General features: G+C 50.1%; 1 protein-coding gene across 2 annotated transcripts; it reads right to left on the bottom strand.

Moving 5' to 3' along the window:
• Positions 1 to 804: 804 nt before the first annotated feature.
• Positions 805 to 15,768, bottom strand: LYPD8 (LY6/PLAUR domain containing 8). Of its 2 annotated transcripts, none has more exons than XM_074025762.1 (6): positions 15,714 to 15,768; positions 10,947 to 11,050; positions 10,446 to 10,565; positions 8,191 to 8,355; positions 6,559 to 6,696; positions 805 to 1,559 (listed from the first exon to the last, which is right to left on the bottom strand). In XM_074025762.1, the coding sequence occupies exons 2-6, from the start codon at positions 10,999 to 11,001 to the stop codon at positions 1,516 to 1,518; spliced, it is 522 nt and encodes a 173-aa protein (XP_073881863.1). In that variant the 5' UTR covers positions 11,002 to 11,050; positions 15,714 to 15,768; the 3' UTR covers positions 805 to 1,515. The 2 variants fall into 2 exon arrangements, with proteins under 2 accessions (XP_073881863.1, XP_005539582.3); XM_005539525.5 differs by having other exon boundaries at positions 805 to 1,239.
• Positions 15,769 to 16,344: the final 576 nt, after the last annotated feature.

Below are 16,344 nucleotides of genomic sequence, written 5' to 3'. Positions count from 1 at the left end.
ATCCGAGGACCTTTATGGTGGCTTTGTCCACGGTGCATTGCCAGCAATCCTGGCTAATGTTGACCCACATCAGTTTACAAAAAAATATTTATTACCGCAAACCCCATTTTTCCAAGCTCAGCTCAAGGCCCACCTTATTTACTAGACCTAGACCTCTGGGCATATTCGATTGAATGGTTTTCTTGCTCCCTTGGCATTTGATATGGAGTTAGTAACTCTGTGTTTGATTATAAGCTCTCTGAGGGGCCGGACTGGGGCTCTGTGGCCACATTCCATTCTGCACAAGGCTGCAGAAAACTTCCTCGACCAGGAGTGGAGCCTGGCATTGCAGCTTTCCCAGTGACTTACTCGTGTCCCTGCCTGGGAAGGCTAGTCAGTAGGAGCATGCTGGTCGTCAGCAGCCCCTCCAACCCTCCTTGGGCCCCCATCGTGATAGGACCCTGAGATGATGCTGTTTTCTTCACTCGCTGTGGACTTCTGACCACAATCAGGACAACTGTTGAAGGGCCATATATTGGCCAATACTGAAGGAGCTTCTGTACTGGGGTCAACACCGGCCTTATAAGGTAGGCGGGGAGCTCCTTGTGTGTGACAGTGCGGGTGGTGGCATGTCCGTCCCCAGAGGTGCAGGCTGCAAGGTCGAGGGGTTGGCTTCCCAGAAGCACGATGAGCAGGGATGTCATCAGATCCCAGAAACAAACGTGCACAGTTTCAAAGGCAAGGACCCCACCTGCAGCCCAGGAGTGGGAGGTGGTGCTGGATAACAGCTCAAATGAGGCCCAGCCCAGAATGCATCAGGACAGATTTGGGCAGTGAATGAACCAGCGCTTTAATAATGGAGAACAAGGCAGCTGTCGGCATTACCTGGAGACCTGTGACTCCCACTTACTGGGCAGTTAAATGGGGCAGGGCGGGGAAAGAGGGTGTCAGTACTCCATGGGGTGCTCTGGACCTCAGAGCAGCAGAAATGGGGTGCTGGGCAAAGTGCAGCCCCAAGACCTCAGGGCCACAGTCCCAGCAGAAGGAGGCTGGCAAAGGCCAAGAGGTTGAGGGAAGCTTTGAAGCCCATGTTGTGGGAAGTGGTCGGCGTAGACGTGGGGGTTAAGCTGTTTACGTTTGCACACTCAAACTTTCGAAAGATGACTCCTCCAAAAGTCTTATTTTCACCAGACAGGAACTGACAGGTGGCGTTACTGACATTGGAACAGCCTTTCACCACGAGACTGTTAGACTCAGTGTCTGTGAATGCAAAGGAGACAGGAGGGATGCCACTCAGTCCTTTGTCCTTCCACTGCTCTCAGTTCGTCACCTGCAGCGTGGTGGCCTGGTGACCGGCAAGAGCTGGTGTGCTCCTGAAACCCAGGCAAGAAGGAGCCTGCATGTTCAGAGTCAAGAAGACCACGTGGCAATGGCAGAGAGACCCTGGAGGTCAGAGGCCTAGACTCCCACCGCCACCTGACCCTGGAGGCAGCAGACTCCTGGGGCAAGTGGCCAGCCCAGGCTAAACAGAGAAGGTCAGAGCTGGACCTGGGACTCACATCTCCCGTGTTCCTGTGTAGCTGGAAGGTGAGGAAACCAGGAACAGGTTCAAAAGGCAGTTCTCTGTTCTCAGTTCAGGCAGGGGTCAGTACCTTGGGCTCCCCCTCCCCTTCCAGGCTTTGTTTTCCGTCCTCACTCCTCTCTGGACCTGAGTCCTCCCTGCCTGAGTTTTCCCCGAGAAGAAGGAAGGGCCACCAGGAGGGATGTAAGAGACCACGTCTTGTCTCTGCCATAAATTGGGGTTCTGCTATGTTTAATCATGTTTTGAGATTCAGGTGCTAGTAAAAGGCCTAGGGCGTTTGTACAGAAGAAGTAGTTATGATAGCAGCCACCGGTTATTGAGCACGTGCTGTGTGCCCCGATTGCTCTGTCAGCTGCAATTCACACAGCCCTGGAGGCAGGCACCTCACAGAGGCCAAGGGACTCACGGAGGTGAAGTGACTCCACTCACCACTTGTCAGAGGCAGGGCTGCGATTTGAGTTCAAGGCTGGCTCTAGGACCAGACATGAAGCAAGGCTGCAATTTGAGTTCAAGGCCGGCTCTAGGACCAGGCATGGTGGCTGACACCTGTAATCTTAGCACTTTGGGAGGCCGAGGTGAGAGGATTACTTGAGGCCAGGAGTTTGAGACCAGACTGGGAAACATTGTCTCTACAAAAAATTAAAAAGTTATCCAGGGGTGGTGGCACGTGCCTGCAGTCCACTACTGGGGAGGCTGAGATGGGAGATCGACTTGAGCCAGGAGTTTGAGGCAGCAGTGAGCCAGTGATCACACCCCTGCATTCTAACCTGGGTGACAGAGCAAGACCCTGTCTCGAACAGCAACAACAACAATGGCTGATTCTAAACTTGCTTGGAAAAGGAGTGGGAAACCTCCAAATGCTGTTTTATAGCAAGCATCAGTGCTGACGTTTTTTGTTTTGAGATGGAGTCTCTCTCTGTCGTCCAGGCTGGAGTGCAGTGGTGCAATCTTGGCTCACTGAAGGCTCCATCCCCCAGGTGCAAGCGGTTCTCCTGCCTCAGCCTCCCGAGTAGTTGGGACTACAGGTGCATGCCACCACACCTGGCTAATTTTGTATTTCTAGTAGAGACGGGGTTTCACCATGTTGGCCAGGCTGATCTTGAACTCCTGACCTCAAGTGATCAGCCTGCCTTGGCCTCTCAAAGAGCTGGGATTACAGGCATGAGACACCACACCTGGCCAGTGCTGAAAACTGAGTTAGAGTGAGTTAAGGAGGTGTGTTTCATGGAATATTTCTACTGTATTTTAAAAAATGATCTTGAACAAAAAGAAACAAAAATACCCCTACATTTATGATAGCTTTGATCTGTCTGGCTTTCAGCGTAAGTCAAGTCCTATGAGAAAGAAGAAAATTGATCCCTTTTATCAGACCTGGGGACAAGATAAGCAGAGAGAGAAATATCTTTCTGATGTCATGTTGCCTTAGGACACAGCTTTAGAATTTAAAATCATAGCAGTTTAGACATCCCAGAAATCTTAAAAGTGAAAGGCGCTTTAAATGGATATTACTAAGGAAAGAAGCCGTTTTGAAAAGGCTACATACTGTATGATTTCAACTATAGGACAGTGTGGAAAAGGCAAAACTCTGGAGGCAGTAACAAAGATCAGTGGTTGTCAGAGCTTGGAGGGCAGGGAGGGGTGAGTAGGTAGAGCACAGAGGAATTTTAAGGCAGTGGAAATGCTCTATATGGTACTACTACAATGGTGGACGTATATCATTATACATTTGTCCAAACTCACGGAATACACAACACCAAGGGGGGCCCTAATGTAAGCTGTCAACTTTGGATGATGCTGTATCAATGTAGCCTTATTGCTTAGAACAAATGTACCTCTCTGGTGGGATGTTGGCAGCGGGGAGGTTATGCTCTGGTGGGTATGATGGCAGCGGGGAGGTTATGCTCTGGTGGGGATGTTGGTAGCGGGGAGGTTATGCTCTGGTGAGGATGTTGGCAGCAGGGAGATTATGCTCTGGTGGGATGTTGGCAGTGGGGAGGTTATGCTCTGGTGGGGATGTTGGCAGTGGGGAGGTTATGCTCTGGTGAGGATGTTGGCAGTGGGGAAGTTATGCTCTGGTGTGGATGTTGGCAGTGGGGAGGTTATGCTCTGGTGGGGATGTTGGCAGCGGGGAGGTTATGCTCTGGTGGGAGGTTATGCTCTGGTGGGGATGTTGGCAGCGGGGAGGTTATGCTCTGGTGGGATGTTGGCAGCGGGGAGGTTATGCTCTGGTGGGATGTTGGCAGTGGGGAGGTTATGCTCTGGTGGGATGTTGGCAGTGGGGAGGTTATGCTCTGGTGGGGATGTTGGCAGTGGGGAGGTTATGCTCTGGTGGGATGTTGGCAGTGGGGAGGTTATGCTCTGGTGGGGATGTTGGCAGTGGGGAGGTTATGCTCTGGTGGGAGGTTATGCTCTGGTGGGGATGTTGGCAGCGGGGAGGTTATGCTCTGGTGGGATGTTGGCAGCGGGGAGGTTATGCTCTGGTGGGATGTTGGCAGCAGGGAGGTTATGCTCTGGTGGGATGTTGGCAGCGGGGAGGTTATGCTGTCTTGGGGATGTTGGCAGCAGGGAGGTTATGCTCTGGTGTGGATGTTGGCAGCGGGGAGGTTATGCTCTGGTGGGATGTTGGCAGCGGGGAGGTTATGCTCTGGTGGGATGTTGGCAGCGGGGAGGTTATGCTGTCTTGGGGATGTTGGCAGCGGGGAGGTTATGCTGTGTTGGGGATGTTGGCAGCAGGGAGGTTATGCTCTGGTGAGGATGTTGGCAGCGGGGAGGTTATGCTGTCTTGGGGATGTTGGCAGCGGGGAGGTTATGCTGTGTTGGGGATGTTGGCAGCGGGGAGGTTATGCTCTGGTGAGGATGTTGGCAGCAGGGAGGTTATGCTCTGGTGAGGATGTTGGCAGCGGGGAGGTTATGCTGTCTTGGGGATGTTGGCAGCGGGGAGGTTATGCTGTGTTGGGGATGTTGGCAGCGGGGAGGTTATGCTCTGGTGTGGATGTTGGCAGCGGGGAGGTTATGCTCTGGTGGGGATGTTGGCAGCAGGGAGGTTATGCATGTCGGGTAGATGGGAAATTTCTATCACTTCTGCCCAATTTTGCTGTGAATCTAAAACTACTCTGAAAAACAAAGTGTATTTTAAAAAAATAGTAAAAAGACGTTCAGGGCTGGGCGCTGTGGCTCACACCTGTAATCCCAGCACCTTGGGAGACCAAGGTGGGCGAATCACCTGAGGTCAGGTGTTTGAGACCAGCCTGGCCAACATGGCGAAACCCCGTCTGTACTAAAAATACAAAAAGCAGTCGGGTATGGTGGCACATGTCTATAATCCCAGCTACCCAGGAAGCTGAGGCAGGAGAATCGCTTGAACCCAGGAGACTGAGGTTGCAGTGAGCTCAGATCGTACCACTGCACTCCAGCCTGGGTGACAGAGCAAGATTTCCTCTCAAAAAAACAAAAAATAACAAAAAAAAGAGGTTCAGTATAAGCAGTGCTTGACGCCGCTGAAAAATCCATAATTACAGTTAAACACTGATTTATGATGCTAGAATTGACACTTAACAAATATTGAAATGAAAGTGTACCTGGATATTAGTGCTCTTAAACTCTTATTATTTGGAGCCATATTTTGGCAGAGACTGGCTTGTTGTTCATTTTAGCTTCATGCCTCCTTCTTTCCTTCGGGGTCATACTACCTGACTATGTCAGGCTCCCTTACAGCCAAGATGACTGTCTTACTGGGTCCTAACCAGTGAACTGTGGGAGGAAGTGATGCATTCACATCCCAGCCCAACCCACAGAAACCCACCTGCCTTCTTCCACTACCTCTCTCTCCTACTGCTGGCAAGAAAGGATACAGCACAGAGCTGCCAGGACCTGGTGAGTGGGGGCCAGAGCTACAGGACAGAAGGAGCCCATGGCCTGCACTCTGCAATTAACTGCTCCAGCAAGAAATAAACATCTATTGTATTGAACCATAGGCTTTGGAGGTTGTTCTTTAACTCTTTAACTAGTTAAGGTTTCTAAATCTTCTTAGCTTTAATTTCTAAGACAGCGTATACTGACAGATGGAGTCCACATAAACAGAAGTTCTTTGGGGTCCTCAATAATTAAGACATAGAGTCTTAACAGAGGGCCTGAGATCACAAGATTTGAGAACTACTGATGGCCTCTAATGTCCCTCTAACACAACCTGAATCACTAAGAAAGAGGGGAGGCATGGAGGAAGTGCTGGTTTGCCCCATTTGTTTCCTGCGTAATTGCTGTAAGTCAGATGTTGATGCCATCTGGATACTCACTGAAGTGCCTGGACTTAAGATGTCCACCCAAGGGAAAGGAGAACAGGTGAAAAAGGAAGAGCCATAGCTGGGAGGACACAGGAAGGCCACTCGCACAGCCAGCACCCACCCAGGGCATTGCTGGTGTTATTAACAGCAATTAACTTACCTTAACTAATAAATTTAATAACCTTTAACTCTTTGGGCAAATGTTAGAAATGTGTGTTTTACAATGGTTAGTATCAAATTGCTTTTATAGAAAAGGACAATTGGTTGGACTTTAAAACCCAATTTGACTCTTTCCGCCAGGTGATCCAAGCTACCAAAAGCCAACACCTCTTAGTGACAAGTAGAGAAGAAAAGTGTAGATATAAAAGGAAATAAAAGTTGCACCAACCCTCACCTACAGAATGACGCAACCTGGTAAAGAAGTAAATGTGAGGAGGGGTGTGATGCGCTTAGACAAACGTGACTGGATTACAAGCCACGGGAGAATAGAGTTCAAGGGAAGCGTAGCCCAGGAGAAACAGCTCTGGTCTAAGAAGGCAAAAATAGCAACGAGCTCAAGGCTACATGAACAGCCTCTTTATTTAAAGACATTATGACCTTTATCCCCCTTGTTCCACTACTCCCCTGGTCCTTCTGTGTTAACCCAGAATTTGTGAACCAAGACTTGACATGTTCCCAGCTCAAGTCCCACAGAGGAATTAGAACTACAAGACTTACCATTCTTAAATTCTGCAACTAGAAAGACACACTGCTCTTCTTCATAACATTTCCAGGGCTTCCCACTACAGGAAGTTCCATTAGATTCATAACAAGCAAGGCACTCTGCATTGCTGGACACATTCTTCTGGGGAGGGTCTGGAACAGTCAGAGTCATTGCTCAGGACAGTGTTATCATACGGAACATGGGAGGAAGGGGATAGGCAAGCAAAGAAACCACCAAAGAGATCCTGAGAACGGAGCAATTGCATCCTTGGAAATCTCAGATCTAGCCTTGAAAACACCATGTTCCCTCAAAATATTTATTACACACAGCTCCACAGATCTGCCCTTACAGACTGTCTAGTCTTCAAGAACTATGGCCCATCAGTGTGTTGGGGTATAGACTGAGAAAGGTAAGATTTTGAGCTAAAACCAAACTATAGTCAACATCAACATTAGCCATCATGAACATTTGCCAACAAGTGGGTGACTGTTACCAAATCTTGCTCTGAACGAATAAACACAGGCCATTATTTAACATTATGACTAGAAGAAAAAAATGTATAATGAGACCAGCTCTGCTCTTAATTAACTGTGCTTTACGACCATGGCCAATAAACTTTGCCTTTTCAGCCACATTTTCTGTTTTTCAAAGAGAGCTTTGGTCTAGATCAGCAGGTCTCAAATCGTGGTCCAGGATATCCTGAGTCCCCGAGACCTTACAGGGAGTGCTGCAGGGCTCAAACCATCATGGTCCAGGATGTCCTGAGTCCCTGAGACCTTACGGGGAGTGCTGCAGGGCTCAAACCATCGTGGTCCAGGATGTCCTGAGTCCCTGAGACCTTACAGGGCTCAAACCATCGTCATGATAATACTAAAATATTATTTACTTATTTCACTCTCTTTCTCTTGTGAACATAAAGTGGAGTTTTCCAGAGGCTCCATGATGCGTGAGACTGTAACAGACTAAATGCACAAGTAAATATGAGAATCCAGCTGTCTTCTATGAAGTCAGAAACTAAAGAATTTGCAAAAAGTATAATAACAATGCCACCCTTCCCATTGTATATATTTCTTTTGGAAAATATAGTTATATTAATGTTGATGTGTCATGGGTTTTGGTTATTTTGGCGAGCTAGTTACAATTTCTAAATTTTCTTAGCTTTAATTTCTAAGACAGTGCGTATTGACAGGTAGAGTCCACATAAATGAAAGTTCTTTGGGGGCCTCAATAATGTTTAAGACATAGTGTCTTAACAGATGGCCTGAGATCACAAAATTTGAGAACTACTGATGGGAACTAATGTCCGTGTCGCACAACTTGCAATGTCTGTCTTCACTAAGAAAGAGGGGAAGTGCTGGTTTGCCCCATTTGTTTCCTGTGTAATTGCTGTAAGTCAGATGTTGATGCCATCACTGAAGTGCCTGGACTTGAGATGTCCACCCAAGGGTAAGGAGAACAGGTGAAAAAGGAAGAGCCAGGGCTGGGAGGACGGAGGAAGGCCACTCACATGGCCAGCACCCACCCAGGGCATCGCCCACGCGGCCAGCACCCACCCAGGGCATCACCCGCGCGGCCAGCGCCCACCCAGGGCATCGCCCGCGCGGCCAGCGCCCACCCAGGGCATCGCCCATGCGGCCAGCACCCACCCAGGGCATCGCTGGTGTTGCCGCAGTCCTTTCCTTGGCAGCACCGGCTTACAAAACGGAAGTGTTCTGTAGCAGACACGTGGACAGTGAAGGCTGTAACGTGCGTCTCCTCACTGCAGTTCTCCGCGGAGCAGAACATTTTCTGGTATAATCTGATTGCTGTCTCTACACAAAGACAAACACAGACTGTCAGCCCCGATAAGGAGGAGGTGTGGGGAGGGTGGAGACCCGGAACAGCAAGTGTTTCAGGCAAAGGCAGAAAATGCAACCTCGGTGTGATGTGGTTTGGAGACACTGGAGAGGGCTTTCTGGAAAAAATAATAATAATTCTTCCCCATCAGGTAGCCCCTCCTTTGAGCAGGAGACTATCAGAGGTGCAGGTTAAACTCCAGGCAAAAGTGCTTGGGAGCCTGAAAATGGATGGTCCAGGTGGGCAGTCCCTGAAGCCACCGGTAAGTCCTAAGATCTGTAAAAACGATCGAACAGACATGATGAGCCTTATGTACAATATGACATCCACAGTTCCTGCCTAAAAATTGAACCTGAATCCAGTCAAGCTTCTAGCCAGCGCTATCTAATATGGTAGCCACTAGCTATTTGCGCCTATTTAAATTTAAATCTTATTAATTAAAATCAAATCAAATTTAAAATTAAGCTCCTCAGTCAGAGCAGCCACATATGAAGTGTTCAGTGGCCACACGTGACTGCAGAACGGCATGGTGTTAAGACAGATACTTCCACCACTGAAGAAAGTACTACTGGACAGCCCTGATTACCTACACAAGAAATACTGAGAACAGGAGAGCAAGTTATATCATACCACTAGGGAGCAATCAACCACAGCTAGAACATGGGACAGCTACAGGGCAAGTGACCCATTTCTCCAACAAACCAACAGGATTGAACAAAAAATGATGGACGCTCTTATAAAACAAGTTAGGTTTAACAGACCTAACAGCAAAATGGGGGATGTGGCTGGGATCCTAATTCCACACGTAGACCATATCATGACATCTTTGAAACAATTAAGAAATGTTTAAGATGGCCTGGGTATTAGAAGAAATTAAAGAAATACAGTTAACTTTCTCAGGTGTGATAACAGTATGTGTCTTAGTTCATTTTGTGTTGCTATACCAGAATAGCATGGATTGGGTAATCTATAAAGAGAATAAATTTATTGTTTACAGTCCTAGAGTCTGCAAAGTACATCAAAGTGCCAGCCTCTGGTGAAGACTTTCTTCTGCATCATCCCGTGGCGAAGGGCAAGAGAGGGTGAGAGCAAGTGAGGGAAAGGGGGGGCCAGACTCCCTTTTATCAGGAACCCACCTCCACACTCACGACATTAATGCATTTGCAAGGGCGGGGTCCTCATGGCCTAATCACCTCTGAATGTCCCACCTCTTAATGCCATCACAATGGCAGTTAAGTTTCAACATTAGTTTTGGAGGGAATATTCAAACCATAGCAATATGGTAGTTATGTAAAAAAAATTATGATCAGAGATAAATAGTGAAGTATTTATGGAGAAAATGACCAATAACATGTACACACATACGCATATATATGTGTGTGTCATGTCTATTTATATAATGTTTAATTTAAAATACCATAGCCAAAAATACTATAGTAAGAAAAAAAACTATAGTGAGAAAATAGCAAAATGTTAATAACTGCTGACACAGGGTAGTGGTTACAGGGCAGTTCGTTATACTCTTCTTCCTACTTTAAACATACACGAAGTGCATTTGAACGCGTCTATTACAAAAAAAGTTAAGAAGAAATCTAAGTGCTCTGAGAAAGAGGGTACAATAGTGGTTGTGCTCCAAATGCCCTGTGGGGAGGTCTTGAACGAAGGAAAGTATGTTTGATCCAGGAGAGGAGGAACCATGAGGGAGAGATAAAAGGGCTGGGGAAAAGGAAGAATGAAAGCTTCCAGAGCAAATCTGCCTGGTAATTTAACTAAGAGCTGCCCTTGCTTCCCACATCCACGTACATGCCTCTAGAATGAAGCTTTGTGATCAAGGGCATCAGTGTCCAAAACACGAGGGTCTCCCATGTGCTTTGACCCCGTGTTCTTGTCTGGCTCCTGCTTGTCTCAGCCGTGCGTTGTTTCCCCTGGGAGTCACCTTTGTGGTTTCCTCTCTCCTTGGACAGCATGTCCCCATCTCTGCCTTTCTTTCCTGCCTGGACGTCGTCTCCAGCTCCCTCCCGGTGCAAGCCCCAGAGGCGGGAAGGACACACACACGCCGGCTCACCTGGAAAGGAGCTGACTGAGGAGCTGACACAGCTGGTGTTGGCGTGCAAGGGACATTCAGAGGCAGTGCTGTTGACACAGGATCGTTCCCATGAATTACACTGCACACAGCTCAGAGATTCTGAGGACACAAGACGTCCAACACCAGTCAACATTCAGTAGACATTTATGGAGCAGACTCTAGGAAAAGCGCTGCTCCCACCTTGCAGTAAGAAACAGGTGGGATGGCACCCCTGCCCTCTGGGGATCCCTGACATTGATGCTGTAAGATGAGCCACCCTAATGAGTTTCTCCCACTGCTCACTATTCCCCAGTGGAAAGATCCAACCTTCAACAACAATACAGAGTGGCCCCTTGAAAGCAGGCTGCACAGACAGGTCTCGTGGTCATCACTAACCGTAATTTAACATGCGAGGCCCTCGGGACTTTGACAGCAAGAAGACACTGGTGAGGTGGAAAAGAGGGTCTCCATCCTAAAAAGGGGCCGCGTGAGTTCTCTTACCTACAGCTGCAACCACAAGCACTGCAGTGATACCAGCGACGAGGACGCCCTTCATGGTGCGGGAGCTGACTTCTCCCAAGGATGGGGACCACAGGGCCTGGAGCCTGAAGAGACACAAAGAAGGCAGCCGCGGGGCCTTGGAGGGCTGCCTGCCATCCCCTGCGGGTTTCAATCACACTGTAACAAGCCCAGTACTCAGTCCGTCCTTGTGGCAGAAAGAATCAAAATCCTGAGCTGGGAGCACAAAGCTGACTCCACCCTGCTGCAGAGGTCCAAGTTTCCTGAGTCTCCGCCTGCAGGAGCATCTACACACGCGTGTCAAACACAGCCAGGGGCCGTTTCCCGTGGGGCCAAGTCAGTTGCAAAATGTGCGGGCCGATGACTTTTTAGTTTCACTTTGGGGACGGGGTCCAAGAAGGAAGAGCTGGGCTGGGGTCTGTGCCCCTCCCTCCCCCAGAGCACGATGTCCCTCCTGCAGCCAGCCTCTCACCGCATCCTTATTTTACACTTAGGGGTTCTGTTGCTGCCACCGCCACCACCTCCGCAATAGGCAAACATCTGCTGAGCACTTACTCCATTCCAAGCACTTTGCAGGTATTAATTTATGTAATTCATCTACTGTAGCAGGCAGGTACTATTGTTAGCATCCTGAGAAAAATCAAGCCTTAGAAGGACTGGGTATTGCACTGAAAGTCAAGGTCTTACTTCTGCGAGGTATCAGAACTGGAGTTTAGCCTATGTCCCTAACCGCCAGCCCACACCGCCTTCCACTGTTCCCACAGTCCTGGGCCTGCGGCACTAAATCAGAGTTCCCCATGCACTTCCGAAGGGTGTGTCACCAGCCTCTCTGCACCTTGCCTTCCCTGCCTGCAGATTGTCTGAGTTAGACCTTAGAGGATTGCAAAGGCTTGGTCACATTCATTAGAATTCGAAAGAACTCCCAGAATTCCAACTTGCTTGTGTATCAAAGCAGCAGAGAGCAGGTGTGTGGCTCTGGCCTGAGCCCTTCTTGATCATTATCTCATTTACCGTATACACGGTCGCTGTGAGCCACGCACGGCTATTTACGGTTCTTTGATTCTTCGAGGGTAGATAAAATGAAACATTCTGTTTCTCAGTAGCACTGGCTACGTTCCCAACGCTCAGGGGCCACATGTGGCTGGTGGCCGCGGTGTTGGCCAAGGCAGGCACAGGACACTCCCATCATTGCAGGAGTCCCAGCGGACAGTACTGTTCGGCAGAGGCTATTATCCCCCCTCTACAGGTGGGAAAACTGCAGCAAAGAGGGTTAGCGAAGTAGCCCAAGCTCCTCGGCCTAGAAGGCCAAAGCCGTGCTCTATTCTAGGTCCTTCCAGCTCCAAAGCCAGGGGGCACCGTAATAGCTGCTACTTATGAAACAGAATCGCCTTCGTCTGGAAGCCCCTACTCCCACCTCACCACACATAGGCACATCACACCACACACACACACCACACCCCACACAACACACATACACCACATCACACACACCACACCCCACACAACACACACCACATCACACACACCACACCCCACACAACACACATACACCACATCACACACAGCACACCCCACACAACACACATACACCACATCACACACACCACACACACACACCACACCACACCCCACACAACACACATACACCACATCACACACACCACACCCCACACAACACACATACACCACATCACACACACCACACCCCACACAACACACATACACCACATCACACACACCACACCCCACACAACACACACCACATCACACACACCACACACACACACCACACCACACACACCCCACACAACACACATACACCACATCACACACACCACACCCCACACAACACACATACACCACATCACACACACCACACCCCACACAACACACATACACCACATCACACACACCACACCCCACACAACACACATACACCACATCACACACACCACACCCCACACAACACACACCACATCACACACACCACACACACACACACCACACACACCCCACACAACACACATACACCACACACCACACAACACACACCACATCACACACACACACCACACCACACACACCCCACACAACACACATACACCACATCACACACACCACACCCCACACAACACACATACACCACATCACACACACCACACCCCACACAACACACATACACCACATCACACACACCACACACCCCACACACCACACACCACACACAACACACACACCACACCCCACACAACACACATACACCACACACCACACAACACACAACACACACCACATCACACACACCACACACACACACCACACCACACACACCCCACACAACACACATACACCACATCCCACACACCACACACCACACACCCCACACACCCCACACAACACACACACACCACACCACACACACCCCACACAACACACACTACATCACACACACCACACACCACACACCCCACACAACACACACACACCACATCACACACACCCCACACAACACACAACACATCACGCACACCACACACACACACACCACACCACACACACCCCACACAACACACATACACCACATCACACACACCACACACCACACACACCCCACACAACACACATACACCACATCACACACACCACACACCACACACCCCACACACCACACACCCCACACAACACACACACACCACACCACACACACCCCACACAACACACACTACATCACACAAACCACACACACACACCACACCACACACACCCCACACAACACACATACACCACATCACACACACCGCACCCCACACAACACACACCACACACCCCACACAACACACACCACACACACACCACATCACACACACCACACACCACACACCCCACACAACACACACCACACACACACCACATCACACACACCACACACCACACACCCCACACACCACACACCCCACACAACACACACACACCACACCACACACACCCCACACAACACACACATCACACACACCACACACCACACACCCCACACAACACACACACCCCACACCACACACACCCCACACAACACACACTACATCACACACACCACACACACACACCACACCACACACACCCCACACAACACACACACCCCACACCACACACACCCCACACAACACACACTACATCACACACAACACACACCACACACCCCACACAACACACACCCCACACAACACACACACCACACACCACACACTACACAACACACAACACACACCATGTCACACACACCACACACACACACCACACCACACACACCCCACACAACACACATACACCACATCACACACACCACACACCCCACACAACACACACACCACACCACACACACCCCACACAACACACACCACACACCCCATACAACACACACACACCATATCACACACACCACACACCACATCACACACACCCCACACAACACACACAACACACACAGCACATCACACACACCATACACACCCCATCACACACACCACACACCCCACACATCACACACACACACACACACCACATCACACACACACCACACACCCCACACATCACACACACCACATCACACACACACCACACACCCCACACATCACACACACACCACACACACCACATCACACACACACACCACACACCCTACAGTGATACCCTGGTTGACTTATTAGAGATTGGTAAAGAGGAAGGGAAACCAGTTGGTCTGGGAGAAGAGGCCCATCCATGATGCCAACGACCCCACCATTTAGATCCAAGGAGGAAAATAAAGCAGGTCTGGTCTGGAGCTTGTAGCAAACATGCGGCAGCCCTGCACCCCCATATGCCTGGGCACCCCCATATGCCCGGGCACACCCCTCCAGGCCTGGGCACCCCTCCAGGCCTGGAACCCCAGCTGCTTGCTTTTCTCCTCAATGGGAAAAGAGTTTCAGGGGCCTGTCCTTCTGAGAAAAGGCCCCTCAAGCCTTATAGTGTGATGGAGGAGGGGAAAGGAGAGGATGAGATGAGATAAGAAGGAGATCCCAGCAGCACATCAAGTGCACAGACCACCTCAGCCTATGGTGAAGACCTGACACTAGCCTCATTTTCAGGGAGAAATGCTGGAGGCCCAGAGAGGTCAGGACCTGACCCAGGGGCACACAGCAGAGAAAGAGCCTGGGAGTGACCCCAAAGCAGGACCCAGAGCCATGCCCTCCCACCTCTGTGGGTAAGAGGGACCAGTGAGGCTGGGGTCAAGGCAGGGCCCCCCGCCTGGGACAGGAGAAGAAGTGGCATCTGAGGCTGTTTCACTAGATACGTCCCATGTGCAAAGTTTTATTGTGGAATCTTTTCAACAGCCTGGCAGGGTCCTGCTATAATTGCTTTCATCTTCCACAGAGAAAGCTGGAGCTCAGAGAGGCTGTGAGGACACAGAACCACACAGAATGAAGGATGCCACACACAGAATGACGCACAGAAGACACACACACACTCCACACAAACCACACACAGAATAGCAGATGGCAAAACAACAAGAAAACTACGTCCCCAGCCCACATCCTCGCTGAACTCCGGACTCCCCTCTCCTGAGCATACGACTGCCTAGGGCAATGCCAAAGGAGCAAGGGCCACAAGAATGTCCTGGACCTGGCCAGGGAAGGACCTGAGCTGGTCCCGAATGCCCTTCCTGTGGTTTCAGCTTCTCCCAGGGCTCAGGCCCTGGCCTTGCAGTCCTCTCACCTTCTGGATCTGGCCTGGTGATTGTCCTACAGAAGGAGGATCCCGGGAGAAGCTTAGTGCTGGTGTGGGAGAGGCCTTATATAGCAGGTGGCTGTACAATCAAAAAGCACAGCTTCTTCTAGGGAGGGACCTCCGGGTCAGACAGGCTAAGGCCTCTGGCTGTCAGACTGTGCCCTGGCCAATAGGGCCAGCCCTTTGGCATCTGTGCAGACAGGCTGAGGCTTCCGGCTGTCAGACTGTGCCCTGGCCAATAGGGCTACAGGCTGCTCAACCCTTTGGCATCTGTGCAGCTCGTGTCCTCTCTCAGACCTCTAGGAATTGGGAACAACTTTGGTCAAGGCCTGCCTTTGGCAAAATGTAAAGAGGAGTAAGTTATCTTCCGCACTCTCCCAGTCTCCTCACACTGTGCCATGGGTGCTCCCGGTTTTCAGTGTGGACCTGAGTTATCTTCCCTCCTCATCTTTACACTGTCCTGGCACTTTACACACACACTCACGGTGGGGAGTGGCGGGAGCCCACTCATCCGAGGATGCAGAGGTTGAGGGGTACATATCATACCAGTGTCCCCCAGCCTGCGTTTAAACCTTGCAGTTCCCTGCTCTTGAAAATACCCCTTGGCGATGGCTACCCT

Source organism: Macaca fascicularis, chromosome 1, assembly GCF_037993035.2.
Source record: "Macaca fascicularis isolate 582-1 chromosome 1, T2T-MFA8v1.1".
NCBI lineage: Eukaryota > Metazoa > Chordata > Mammalia > Primates > Cercopithecidae > Macaca > Macaca fascicularis.
The sequence above is the reverse complement of the archived record's forward strand: the minus strand, read 5'-3'. Positions and strand labels throughout refer to the sequence as shown.